The sequence below is a fragment of the Pecten maximus genome, chromosome 16 (assembly GCF_902652985.1).
Source record: "Pecten maximus chromosome 16, xPecMax1.1, whole genome shotgun sequence".
In the NCBI taxonomy this organism is placed as follows: domain Eukaryota; kingdom Metazoa; phylum Mollusca; class Bivalvia; order Pectinida; family Pectinidae; genus Pecten; species Pecten maximus.
Genome location: NC_047030.1, coordinates 2956161 through 2971284, shown reverse-complemented (window position 1 = coordinate 2971284; position 15124 = coordinate 2956161). Strand labels below are relative to the sequence as shown.

The window sequence follows — 15124 nt, the reverse complement described above, 5'->3', positions numbered from 1 at the left end:
GTCTCGTACAAGATGTTTCTTCCAATTTGTAAAATTGAATCAATGTTAAAATATGTGAAATATATATTTTTTCTGTCACAAATGTACTCCAATGATCATACATACAACCCATTACCCTCGACATGTATATTGATCAAAGTCTTGGAATTTTCCTGGGATGATCACTGCGAGAAAAAAATCTTACTTTACATTCTTCACTTGACAAGTTTGGACTATCCAAAATAGGGTCAGTTATGAACAATCCCAGTTTGAACTAACACTAACTAGATAATGATTGTTTTTATTGAAAAAAGGTTCTGTACCCTAGCCGAGACATATACCAGAGTCTATAAAAGTAGTAGGTATATCCATGCTTAGCACCCAGCCTCATGGGAGTGGGATGACTGCTTCGCCTGTTGCCAGTATAATGTGACCGGGTGGCCATGGGGTGTCCTATAGCTATATGTCTTCGGCAGTATGCTTCAGTGAGATAAAACTATAAAGTGAGGGTCAGAAGGTGAGGTCCAACTCATGTACTCCATCTACACAACACTATCACACCATATTGCCCTCTAAGAAGGCAATAATTTACACCAAACTTAAATTTTTCTTTGCTTATTCTGCATGATTTGCAAAATAAAACTCTGCTAGGTATTTTTAAGATCTTGTCCCTATCAAGTACTGTAGATCTTGGGAAGCTTGGTCAAACAGGTTTTTATTTGATATACATGTTGTAGGTGTACACAAGTATTTACTACATTACACCTTACCACAGTGACGGTTATTAATGGAAGAGGTGTAGCAGCTAGCCTGGAGTTAAGGCTGAACCACAACTAAGTTGTCAGACCTACATTTCTCCTGTGTAAATGACATCTTTCATCTAGAAGAATTTCCCATTGTGTCTGCAGCCTAGGGCACTGACTTCAGACTCCATGCTGCTCATGACACTATAGGGATGGAGCCTGTGCTAGCTGACCTATCTGGGTATTCTATAGCTAATATAATATCCTAACTACAGAAACTTAATTCTCATAAAGCGTCTGGAAATTATCCAATTCCCAGTTTCTCCAAAAATAAAAATGGATTTTTGTCAATATTTTATCTGCATTTTGATAAGATTTTCAAGCAAAATGCTCAACAAAATTGATTTCTTCACACATTATCTGAAAGAACATTTCAAAAATCAAAGCCTGAAGTGTTTCCATGGCTTTCAATCAAAATCTGTTCAATGTATCTAGAAACTCAAAATCAAGGCTTTCAAGTACAGTGATTATAGATCTCTATAATGTATAAAACCCTAAACATAAAACTGGCACAAGTTTTTAACCAGTCAGGTGTGGTGTAGTTAACGAAGCACCCACGCTGAGGATGTGGTTATAACCAAGGACTGTTCCTGGATACCTCCTGATTAATATAGATGTAGGGGGGGGGGGGGGGGGGTCCATATAGTTACTGATCTCTAACTTCAACCTTTCTGAGGATGTGGTTATAACCAAGGACTGTTCCTGGGTACTAATATAACACCTCCTGACTAATATAGATGTAGTGCCATGGGGGGTCCAGTTATATTACTGATCTCTCACTTCATTCCTGCTAACTAAAAACACTCGCTTTTTTTTTCGAATTTCAAAAACTTTTATCAAGTTAATTAATTATCCTTTGTATACAATTATTTCAAGAACTACTTTTTTTTCCAAAATGTGTTATTTTTATGGTCATGTCAATCAACTCTATAAAAATGCATTTTTCTACAGCTTGAAATTCAATGAAAATTTCTAAGCTCCATCTTGGAAATCCATAAAGCACACTATATGTAGTTACTTCTTACACAGTTTTATAAAACATTACATGTCTGCAGTTGCAAAGAGCCTGGGAGTAGGAGGTCATATTCCAACCCTCAGGCTATCCCAGTGACCTCCACTACAGGAACATTGTTTATTTATTTATTTATTTAACAGGTTTTACATCTGCTGCTCTCGGATCAGCTGTCAAGCTATATACCTATATACCTATATTTACTGACAAAGTGAAACGAAGGGAAGTAACCCTGATGTATTATATTAGCTAACCGATTAGCTACTATTGGAATTATATAAGTAAATCCTGAAGGGTGGAAGATTGGGAGTTGGCATTAGCTGGTCATGATCAGCAAATGTAACTAACACGTATTCCTGCTGAGAAGAAGAGGGAATGTTATAAGTATGAGGAGTGTAATTTTCCTCTCAAGAGTGACTCCTAATTGTCAACCATATATAATCTAGGGTATATTATATATAAATTACCTGCTGTGAGCAAGGTCAGAAACTGTAACAAACAGGTACTCTATCTGAGCTGATGAGAACCTCACGATGAGGATGCTGTAACCATGAGGACTGTATATGTTATTACTGGTATCTTAGGTAGCCTGTGTAATTCTGGAATGCTGACCCCTCCATGTAGATGTTATAATTGTAGGTATATTCTCAGGTATATATATCCTTTTTATTTCCCCATAGTTGGAAACTTAGGACTTAAAGACCCTATTTATCTCCCTTAGTTATTGGAAACTTAGGACTTAAAGACCTATTTATCTCCCTTAGTTTAATTGGAAACTTCGGATTTAAAAGCCCATTTTATCTCCCTCTAGTTTGAAACTTAGGACTCAAAGCCCTATTTACCGCCATCTAGTTTGAAACTTAGGACTTAAAGCCCATTTTATCTCCCTCTAGTTTGAAACTTAGCTAGGACTCAAAGCCCTATTTACCGCCATCTAGCTAGTTTAAAACTTAGGGCTCAAAGCCCTATATACCGCCATCTAGTTTAAAACTTAGGACTTAAAGCCCTATTTACCGCCATCTAGTTTGAAACTTAGGACTCAAAGCCCTAATTATATCCATCGGGTTGGGAACTTATATAATTCAGGACTCAAAGCCCTATTTATTTTAGGACTCAAAGCCCTATTTATCACCATCTAGTTGGAAACTTAAGACTCAAAGCCCTTTATATCCATCGGGTTGGAAACTTATATAATTCAGGACTCAAAGCCCTATTTATTTTAGGACTCAAAGCCCTATTTATCACCAGCTAGTTGGAAATTTAGGTCTTGGCCCTCTTTATCTGCCCCTTAGTTTGAAACTTATTTTTTTTTCCACTATTGTAATTTTGATATTCTTGAGACAGCAGGCTGCTGTACCTAACTGGATATTTATCTTACTAACCACAGTATGACAAACTTGACCCTCAGAGATACAAGCACTTTCATGACAGTGATGATGGGATGCTGACATACATACAATATACTATAGTATACAAGTTGATATATATCTTGATGCCCTGGAAGGGATGATAATTACACAGGTCAACCAATCCTGACTTTGTGTTGGACACCAGGGGATTTCTACCACACCAACACTATACTGATATATATATATGGAGCCAGGCCTTTTCCTCACTGGTTTTGTATGGGGCCTTTTTGTCTCATTTTGGGAAGAAAAGTGGTGAATTGGGAAAGATTTTTTAATGACTAAACGGTAAATTTTGAAAATTTGGCTGAAATTTGAAAATGTGGCCCAATAATGGCCCTAAAAGCCCTGGGGAATTTAATAACCACACCTGCAGTACTGGTGTGGACCCCCCAGGGATATACACACCTGTAATACAGGTATAGCTACCAGGGTGTGAGTTTGTATTGTGGTAGGTAGGTGTGAGATACCAACTGAATCTGTCAGACCCCAGGAGGCATAGACACTGTAGCTAATTTGGATACTGTATACTGGGTGTGACAGAATGTAGTATTGTTATATACAGGTAGAAGTACGAGAAACTTATCATCAAACTTAATCATAGATCTACACTCGAAACTCCAGGGCTACCACCTATCTGCTTCCTCTTTTGACTTTTAATTCAATTCCAGTACAATAGTTCATTTATCAAAACAATCATAATTAAACAAAAGACTTTTTACTTAAATTGACTTATTAGTAAAATCTTTAGGCAAAATAACTTGTTGTTGCCGAATTAAAAGTTGGGTAAAATTCATGAAATTTCTAATAAAAAATTCAATTTCCATGTAATTTATAACAGTTTTCATGCATGAAGGAAACAAGAGGGTAGAACGCCAATATAAGATAAGGAAATTGCCCGCATAAAACACAACTGTACTCACATCTATACAAAAATATATTGTGAATTCCACAGGCTATCAACTTAACCTTTTAAGTAACACTTTGCTCCCATAGCATGTACACAATAAAACACATGATGTCATTTGTAAAAGGGAAATTGTTATGTACATATATTTATAGACAAGGAAATCTATTTGTCCAATTACAGATGACATAACGTGAACACTGACGAATAAAAACCTTCCTTATAAATGCGACAGGGAAGGGAAGATACCTTATTAATATAGCCACATATTAACTTTTTTGCAAAGAAAATATTCAGACTGAAAATATTCAACAACGTTTATGTCATGTTGGGAACATCGATTTAAAAATGCCACAAATACACAAATACATTTAAACAAGTTGTTCTCATGTTTAAAAAAAAAAGCAAATCATTTGCTATCTTCCACTGTGCACTGATCTTATTTTTACAATTAAATCCTTCTGATATTGATCATCTTTTAATAATACATGTTCAATTCTATGCAAATTACACAACCTACAAGGGAAGTTACAGCGCTTTAGGTTAAGTTTTTCTGGGGGCTTTTTGGGACTGTATATATTCATATTTAAGCCAAATTCCCAAAATTTACAGTTTACGTACTCATGAAAAAAATCTTTCCCAATTCACCAATTTTCTACCCAAAATGAGACAAAAATTTGTTTAAGGCCCCATATCCCAAACCAGTGAGAAAAAGTTACTTAGTCAATGTCAAACTGGGCATGCCAATCAATAATAAATTTGTATGTAATATTTTAAACAGAGTATACATATATGTATGTACATAAAATATCATCAATTCAAACCGAAAGAAGCCGTCACAATATCTCACAATAACTTCAATTGTCGTACCTGATGTACATTTGTCCATAGGAATTTCTTCTTTAGAATATTCAGTGTATAAACCTGAAGACAGACTTTAAAAAAATCTTCAGACCTTTACCATTATTTTCATTGTAAATATATAAAGATTTCTCTTGACCTGACATATAATTGTACACAAGCCATTCTTACGTGCCTGAAGCCATCTTTGTAGAACTTTACAATGTCTAGATTGTGCACCTGTACAGGTAAAGTGTTGAGAATATATAGACGAGTTATGTATGTAGATGAACATTTCAACGGTGGGTCAGAAGTACATCAAATGCATCATGTATCACCTTTTACAGAGGGTTGGTTGTTTATCATTCTATCTCGTCACAATATGGAGTGAATGGGAAAATATCAGGCAAAGTTCTTGATTTTTTAATATGAAATTAATAAATTTGAGCAATAAAGTTGAAACTGACATTAAATCCTCTACATATTACAGCAATGAACATAATATATTAATTTTACAATAATTCCAAAACAATTTAAACATCAACTAATATATATCATTTGTGTTGGCCCAGATGGAAGTGTGCAATCTTATTATGGAAGGAAACCTCTGTACATTTATGAGAAAACAATGTGGTCAGACAGTTGACTCAATCACCTTTTCAATTCCAAATAGGGAAACATACCCTGGTCATTTTGGTGAAAGGCATCAGACCAGAGTTATTGACTGTAATATATACTAGACCAATATAAGCATGTTTATTCACAGAACAGTTCCTGTAGTAGCCATTCAGGTCGAGGTGAAATGAAGGAAAGGTCTAAAACGACAGTACTTAAGACCCTACTCAAGTGAATCAAGCTCCTAGATCTGGAGCTGGAGTCTAGATATGACTTATAATATAAATACTAAATACAAACAGATAATTCTCTAGTACAGTCAAAAATGTTATTGCGAAAATAAAACTCTACTCATGGAGATCTAGAGTTAGAATTCACCTAGATAGGTAATAGGAAAATATTCAAAAGTTTGGCAAGATATTCTTGAAATTCTTTCTGTTAGGATTTTCAAGTACGTGTCACCATCATAATATAAATCTAGTCTCCAATGGTTTGATTCTCTTCCGCATTAGAATCCCTGACGATGGAGTCTTCCATCCAGGCCAAAATAGTTTCGAACGTGATCAAAGTAAGTTAATTAACTTGTTTCACAATTGTTGTAAAATAAGTAAAGTTTACATCAAATTCTTTTTTTTTTACTTAATTAAAAAGACCAAGATAAAACAATCGTAGAACCTAATTAATGCTTAATTCTCTCCCACTAACACAAAGTCAAGACTGTATATTAAAAATTGATTTTTGTCTAAAGCCGACAACCACTAAAATGTATGAAACATGATTTACTATGCAACAGAGATCAATCTACAATCAATTTTCAGGAGTTTCAACTATACTGCTTAAAATAATGAGTCCCACAATGTTAAAATTTAAGTTTGAGTACAGGACTTGAGGACTCCAATGTAGATGTATCACATGACTGTATTTAGCTCCTGCCAATAAAGCTAAAAGATGATAGTTTATATAACTGACCGTGTTCATTCCATCGCGTGACTGTAACCAATTTCAGAAACCCTTCATAACTAATTGACATTATTGATTGGAACTCGGTCTCATTTGTAACTCTATTCCTGGGCACTCACAAACAACAATAAGAGTGCGCTAAAACCCATTTTGTGTAGATCTTTTTCTAATAACATTTGACGGGATACAATATACCAGGACAATAAAGGTCATATCTCTGTATGGTCAGGATACTTTCTGAGATACAAATGTATCTGGTATTGTAACTTGTTACATGTATACAGTACAAAATATTGTACCTGTTTTCAGATTCAGTTGGCATTTTTGAAAAATATTTATAAAGCAATTTACTCTTTTTTTTCTCATAATTATATGGAAGAGATTATAATTACTTCCAAGTAACAATTAATAACATACCTATATCAAATTAAAATCACATTTGTTCAGACTTTTAAACCTCACATTACCGTATTTGACCTATTAATTGCACCCAGGCTGCAATGACGAATTGCATTGGTAGCTCAATAAATCTAATTGATTAAAATATTTCATTTGCAAATATCATACAAATGGAATCAGACACAAGTGTAAAAACTTATGGTCCATCTTTTCCCTTAAGTCATAAATGACGTATAAGACCAAATTTTTTTCAAGAAAAGACAAGATGAATAAATTCAAAATTGAAATTGATAGAATTTACAATATATACATGACTCGATGAGGTTCTACTTTTTCAATAGAAACATTTGGTGTTTGATTCTGTGAATAGTCACACATACAAATGTGTACACTTAATGCTGTACATGTGTTGCTGACGACTTTGAACCCCATTGAACACTAATTAAGCTAGACCTAATTAAATGTAGTACTTTGAATGTTTGTTTGATGATTTTGAACTTTTATTATCTGATATTTATAACATTTGTGTCTATTTTTCGACAACAAAAATATTCAATATTTCATTACAAATGTTAAAAATCATGATACAAACCTTATATAATTAGAAGCCTTACATTATAAAGGACTATACAAAATACACACTGCCAACACCTGGATACAGTGGACATGGTTTTAATTGGTAAAAAAAATAAATGTTGATGTTGATTAAGTGTAAAATATACACTCCTACCTGATAAGATTTTAATTGACTTATACAAAAGTCCCAGAATATCAACAGAATAATCCAAATCTTTAGATCGAGTGATCTAGATTCTGTCTAACGGATGAGACACACTGGTACTGTGTATTGCAGAACATTGGAAATTACTTGACGGTTTCGGTCAAATTAATACCAAGAACCAACTCTACTCAACACAAACTGTATATCCTAACTTAACTACATCGGATGACCGTCATTTCATAACGAAAACAGTTGTTTACTTGTTATCTACATCACTAACGCGTCTGACACAGAAATAGGGCTCATCCCTTCACATTGTGTAAACGCACCTGTCTGAGTCAAACAATGATCGACTTACCTGACATTGAGTACACATGTCCAACGAACAGCACGAGAAATAACACTAAATGGATCTTCTCCATCTTACTGCCCCGTCATGTGTGGCTAAAAGGGGTTATTTACAACAAAAATGTCTCTCGTATGTCCTGCTAATCTTTTAAAACCTCCAATATGGCTGGCAATCGATTTTGTGTTATGATAATGTTTGAGAACCATGACGTCATGAGTACTTCCGGTTCTGGGTTTTCCGATTGAGAAGCCAGTTTAGAAACGGGAAATGTAGTTTTTCTTGCATTTTTAAAACAGTGGAAACTTTCAATACTTTTCGTTTATTATTTATATAGACGGAATCCTGAATCGAAGCATACCAACAGCATATAATATTATCGCAATGACGCTTGGATATGGGTATTGTTAAGCGTTTGTTAGAGTAAGATTACAGGTGAAAATGAAGCACCTGGTAATACTTGGTTCGCTCCCCTTGCTAAGACATAATCTGCACTGTAGGCCCGTATAAATATTCGACGTGACACAATATTTATTTATGCATATTTTGTTTATCTTAATTGAAATATTTTATTGCAAAGAAATATTTACAAAAACTAACAAATAAATAAGCACATACATTTACGTCAACCTTTTAATCAAGTTTTTTTATGTATATTCCGCTTTAAGGCATTAATTAATACTCACTTAATTACTTTCATTTGGTTTGTTCGGAGACGGGGACGACTCTCGATTTTTATTTATTATTTATATTCGAAATCCCCGGGCCATGTTTTGAAAGGATGTGAATGAAACGGATAAATATATATCATTGCTATGGTCGAATCCCTGTCAACTGTAACTCCTTTGTCTATATACAATTTCTGTATATATATGGATAATTTTGCAATCATAATGATTTTATTTCAGTGATTTCTTTCAATTGTTTCCAGTTTAACATGATTAGTTTTCTCCGGTAAAATCAATCACAAACTTAACCGTACATGAGTGTATTTATTGGATGTACCAACCTAGACGTTTACCATAACCGTAGTTAACCGTAGTTGTATCTTTAAGAGAAAAAAAGGTTGTTAAGGTATGTATTTTTTTTTTATTAGCTAATAATAGTTATCACATCCGGGACTTGGCACAAATTTACAACAGATCGACGGTCTTTACCGTGATAATTGCCGCCATTTTAAATCTTCCAACATCCTTACAGGTTCTATTTAAATAATTGCACTAAATTTCACTTATACTACATGATTTTTACACTGTATAAATTTTGTTTAATGCTCTAGCTCTTGTACACAGGTACTTGACACGAATTCTCAACCCACGATTCATATGTATATTATAGTATCTATAATATACATCATGGACCGTGTGTTGGGAATTTTTACCAAGTCCCTGTGCTCTTGTATTCTTAATATATAATTTCAATATGCTTTTCGTTCACCAAAATGACAATTTTGACATGACCCTTATGTGATGTCGTTAGATGTTCATGTAACGTAGTGAGAATGAGCATCTATGTTTTAATTAGATTGCCAAAATGACTGAAGTCAATTCACTTCTGAGAGAAAAAAAATCTTATCTGAGCTGGATATTTCAATCTCTTGTTGATATCTTAATGAAATCTCAAAAGCACTATATTAGGTCACCATCACCGAGACCTCTTGGTCAAAGGTCAAACTAAAGACTAAATATGTTCACGAAACTAAACCTGCATCTGTTGTACAGCATTCTAATCTACCAGTGACGTCACTTCGTTCCACACTGTCAGCAGTGTATCAACTAAACCACAATGAACCGTGACTTTGTGTGCCAGGTCACGGAGTCCGTGGCTTGTTCAAATATTCCCACCCTATTTATGTATATTTAGACCTTTTACTGAAAACGAACTGCAATTTTCATTAAATCTCTAATTGTCCATTTTCTTTCACCCCAAAAATACCACTCATTGTGAGAAGAAGACCTGTCGGTGTTATATTTTCGTACTTGTTTTCAACATAAAACAAATTTAAAATGAAATGAACAGACCAAACCGCTTTTAAAGATACATATATATATCTAAAGAACAAGAAAAGAAAACATAGAAAATAAATGTTTTAAATATTTATTTTAAATTGAGAAACATACTACCAGAAACGAGAAGAAAAGATGTCTGCTTTGTACAGAACATGATTCAATTTGACAGTTAACTAATTTCTAAGTGAATTGGAGAAGTACAAGATATCTAATATATATGTATATATCAATTTCTCCAAGTCTGATGATTTTAATCCCAAAATTAATTTAACACACACATGATTTATGAAATAATCGATATGATGAGAGGAAATGTCAATTCTACAGTGTACATGTAAATTAGGCCTGTTTGGAATGTTGAAATAACAACTGGTATTTTCATAACTTCAAATAATGCAAAAATACAGTTTGCCATCATTACTTTAACTGCACTTTCCCAGCATCACTTGAAGTTCAGTTTCCCAGCATCACTTGAAGTGCAGTTCCCAGCAACCCTTGGCACCACAGACAAAGCAGCATCTACTGTATCGCTCTCCTATCGTGGCTGAGTATGGATATTTTTGTTTGATCATATTTCCGGTCGTAAAAACGCTGAAAAACGGCGCTTTTTCAGACAGAACAGATCCACGAAAATGAAAAAATGGAAAAGGCACCGTTTTATTTTTTCAAATGATGCCTTTTTTTCGGGGCGAAAAAGCATCAGTCACCGTGGCTAATCGCTAATTGCTGCACTTGTGCTGGTTAAAAAAGCGCCATTTAAGAATAAAATGCTGTTATGTAAATTTATATTGTCTAGGCCATTGAATGTTGTATTGTTTAATTGTATATTGGGAGAGGGCTTTTATAAGCTGTACAAACTTGTGCCCTATCCTTTTGTTCAAATGATAATAAAATAAGTTTAAACTAAAACTAAACTAAGAATAAAAGTAAAACGACACATTTTAGATCAAGGGAAAGTGTTTAAAGCGAAAAAGCACTGTTTCCCTTCGTTTTTTTGGTCTTTCGAGACTTTTCGGATCTTACCGGAACCTTCGGTTATTGTAATTATATCATATTCCAGGTAAATGCCGACATTCTGCATACTTTCATTGGACATTGGTTACACCCACAGGGACATGTCACATATTCCAAACTCACGATCCATATTATGTATGAAATATAATACATAGACTTTGGGTTGATAATATGTGCCACGTACCTGTGATGCAATCTAGCTGCTCTTGTTACTTGTATGACTTCCCAGGCATTTTATATAATCTTATTTGAAACATAAAAATATAAAACCAGAAATTTCTTTCCAAACATAACCGACAAAGTTGACAATATTGTACTTATTGAAAATATCTTCTGTTTTCAAATAAACAATAAAGAGTGAGTAATTGAAGGAACAGACGTTATAAAGATCGTCGTATCAAACTGGAATTACAGGTAAAAAAATCGAATATAAAAATGGCTAACTTGAAACTAAAAGTTGTTTTAAAGAACTGTTTGTAAAATTTTCTATACGGAAACTGTTAACGTGAATGTAATGTCGGTTAATTTTTTTTTTATTTCCCGAAACAGCGATTCCGTCCATTGCTGACGGCAGACATGTAATTGTTGTTATTTCGTTTCAACCAGTATTCATATTTTATGCTAGCACTTCTTCTGACCAATCGTATAAAATATTGCATTCGACCGATCCCGCAATTATATAATCCTTTCCCCAGTCATCGTAACGAGGAAATGACAAGATAGATATACCCAGTGTGCTCTATTCCAAGGGAAGAAACACTAACGAATCCACCTGTATACAGACCAAACAGAGTTGCCTCCCTTAGGGTAATTCGTCTTATGGTATCACACAATACATCAATTTGTTTTTAGTTTATCTCGACCGAAGAACCGGTGATCTAAATCCATGAGGTCGGCCTGAAGTCCTTCTTCTATCACATTTCCTAAAAATACCTACTAGGCATGATCATACGACTGTGTGGATTTTGACCAGATTTGGACTGAAGCATCTTTGGTTGAAGAGTAACCGATATTGTATACGGCGAGTCTGGCACCACAGCAACATGAAGGGCAAATTGTGTTTTTATTAGGTACAATGCTGCCGACTTACATGCTTTTAGATGTGAAATATAATCCAAAACTAAAACAAAACATTTGAATTGCGACGAAAAAAAACCACATTCTATGATTCTGAGTAGATAAATGATGAAAGCTTATGAATTCATCTTTAATATGAAATAATCTAAATCCAAATTACAAGAGGCCCAGCTGACCTGTATCGCGCATCATTCACGACAAATTATTTTAAATAAATTTAAAATTGGAAAAGGCAAATAAATCCTGGAAGATGGAACAGTTGTATGATGTTCATAACATCGCTGACGAGTCCAGCAAGGATGAAACAGTTGTTTGATGTCCCTAACTTCACTGACGTGTAATGGAAGGACGAAACAGCTGTATGATGTCCCTTACATTTCTGACGAGTCCTAATAGGACGAAACAGCTGTATGATGTCTCTTACATCACAGACGAGAGTCCTAATAGGACGAAACCGCTGTATGATGTCCCTTACATCACAGACGAGAGTCCTAATATGACGAAACAGCTGTATGATGTCCCTTATATCACGGACGAGTCCTAGAAGGACGAAACAGATGTATGATGTCCCTAGCATCACTGACGAGTCTTAAAAGGACGAAACCTCTGTATGATGTCCCTTACATCACGGACGAGTCCTAATATGACGAAACAGCTGTATGATGTCCCTTATATCACGGACGAGTCCTAGAAGGACGAAACAGATGTATGATGTCCCTAGCATCACTGACGAGTCTTAAAAGGACGAAACCGCTGTATGATGTCCCTTACATCACGGACGAGTCCTAATAGGACGAAACAGCTGTATGATGTCCCTTATATCACGGACGAGTCCTAATAGGACGAAACAGCTGTATGATGCAGTTAAATTCATTTTGGCTCTACTTTATCTACAGGACAATTTGTATTGGAATGCGCTAATATCTTGTGTTTTTTTCTATAATCTTCTCATCCCCAGTAACTGTATGTCAGTCAGTGCTCTACAGAGAAATGATTCCACATTGGGACAATCTCTAACCAGAGTTGTCGTTCCTTACACTCAGAACAACGACCTGAACCATTTCCACGTAAAGACATACATACTCGGGATAAATATTTTGACATATTTGAGCCATTTAAATTATATCATCAACACAGTTTATTTTAGAAGGCACATTTATTTATATAGAGTACTGGATGGCTTATTATAACTATACTAGAATACGATTGTTATAATAACTATACTAGAATACGATTGTTATAACTATACTAGAATACGATTGTTATAACTATACTAGAATACGATTGTTATAACAACTATACTAGAATACGATTGTTATAACTATACTAGAATACGATTGTTATAATAACTATACTAGAATACGATTGTTATAACTGTACTAGAATACGATTGTTATAACTATACTAGAATACGATTGTTATAACTATACTAGAATACGATTGTTATAACAACTATACTACAATACGATTGTTATAACTATACTACAATACGATTGTTATAACAACTATACTAGAATACGATTGTTATAATAACTATACTAGAATACGATTGTTATAACTATACTAGAATACGATTGTTATAACTATACTAGAATACGATTGTTATAACAATACTAGAATACGATTGTTATAACTATACTAGAATACGATTGTTATAACTATACTAGAATACGATTGTTATAACAATACTAGAATACGATTGTTATAACTATACTAGAATACGATTGTTATAACAACTATACTAGAATACGATTGTTATAACAACTATACTAGAATACGATTGTTATAACTATACTAGAATACGATTGTTATAACTATACTAGAATACGATTGTTATAACTGTACTAGAATACTATTGTTATAACTATACTAGAGTACTATTGTTATAACTATACTAGAATACGATTGTTATAACTATACTAGAATACCATTGTTATAACTATACTAGAATACGATTGTTATAACAACTATACTAGAATACTATTGTTATAACTATACTAGAATACGATTGTTATAACAACTATACTAGAATACGATTGTTATAACTATACTAGAATACGATTGTTATAACTATACTAGAATACCATTGTTATAACTATACTAGAATACGATTGTTATAATAACTATACTAGAATACGATTGTTATAACAACTATACTAGAATACGATTGTTATAACTATACTAGAATACGATTGTTATAATAACTATACTAGAATACGATTGTTATAACTATACTAGAATACGACTGTTATAACTATACTAGAATACGATTGTTATAATAACTATACTAGAATACTATTGTTATAACTTTACTAGAATACGATTGTTATAACTATACTAGAATACGATTGTTATAATAACTATACTAGAATACGATTGTTATAATAACTATACTAGAATACTATTGTTATAACTATACTAGAATACGATTGTTATAACTATACTAGAATACGATTGTTATAATAACTATACTAGAATACGATTGTTATAATAACTATACTAGAATACGATTGTTATAACTATACTAGAATACGATTGTTATAATAACTATACTAGAATACGATTGTTATAACTATACTAGAATACGATTGTTATAACTATACTAGAATACGATTGTTATAACTATACTAGAATACCATTGTTATAACTATACTAGAATACCATTGTTATAACTATACTAGAATACCATTGTTATAACTATACTAGAATACCATTGTTATAACAACTGTACTAGAATACCATTGTTATAACTATACTAGAATACGATTGTTATAACAATACTAGAATACTATTGTTATAACTATACTAGAATACGATTGTTATAACAACTGTACTAGAATACGATTGTTATAATAACTATACTAGAATACAATTGTTATAACTATACTAGAATTCGATTGTTATAACTATACTAGAATACGATTGTTATAATAACTATACTAGAATACGATTGTTATAACTATACTAGAATACGATTGTTATAACTATACTAGAATACGATTGTTATAACTATACTAGAATACGATTGTTATAACT

General features: G+C 33.3%; 1 protein-coding gene across 2 annotated transcripts in view; it reads right to left on the bottom strand.

Moving 5' to 3' along the window:
* LOC117344465 (calsyntenin-1-like) overlaps positions 1-8191 on the bottom strand; it is a 64235-nt gene extending 56044 nt beyond the window's left edge. Inside the window, exon 1 of one of the 2 annotated variants that reach the window (XM_033907211.1) lies at positions 8001-8191. In XM_033907211.1, coding sequence (XP_033763102.1) covers positions 8001-8064 — 64 coding nt within the window. In that variant the 5' untranslated portion in view covers positions 8065-8191. The remainder of the gene's footprint in view (positions 1-8000) is intronic. The other variant, XM_033907210.1, reaches the window with a different exon arrangement.
* Positions 8192-15124: the final 6933 nt, after the last annotated feature.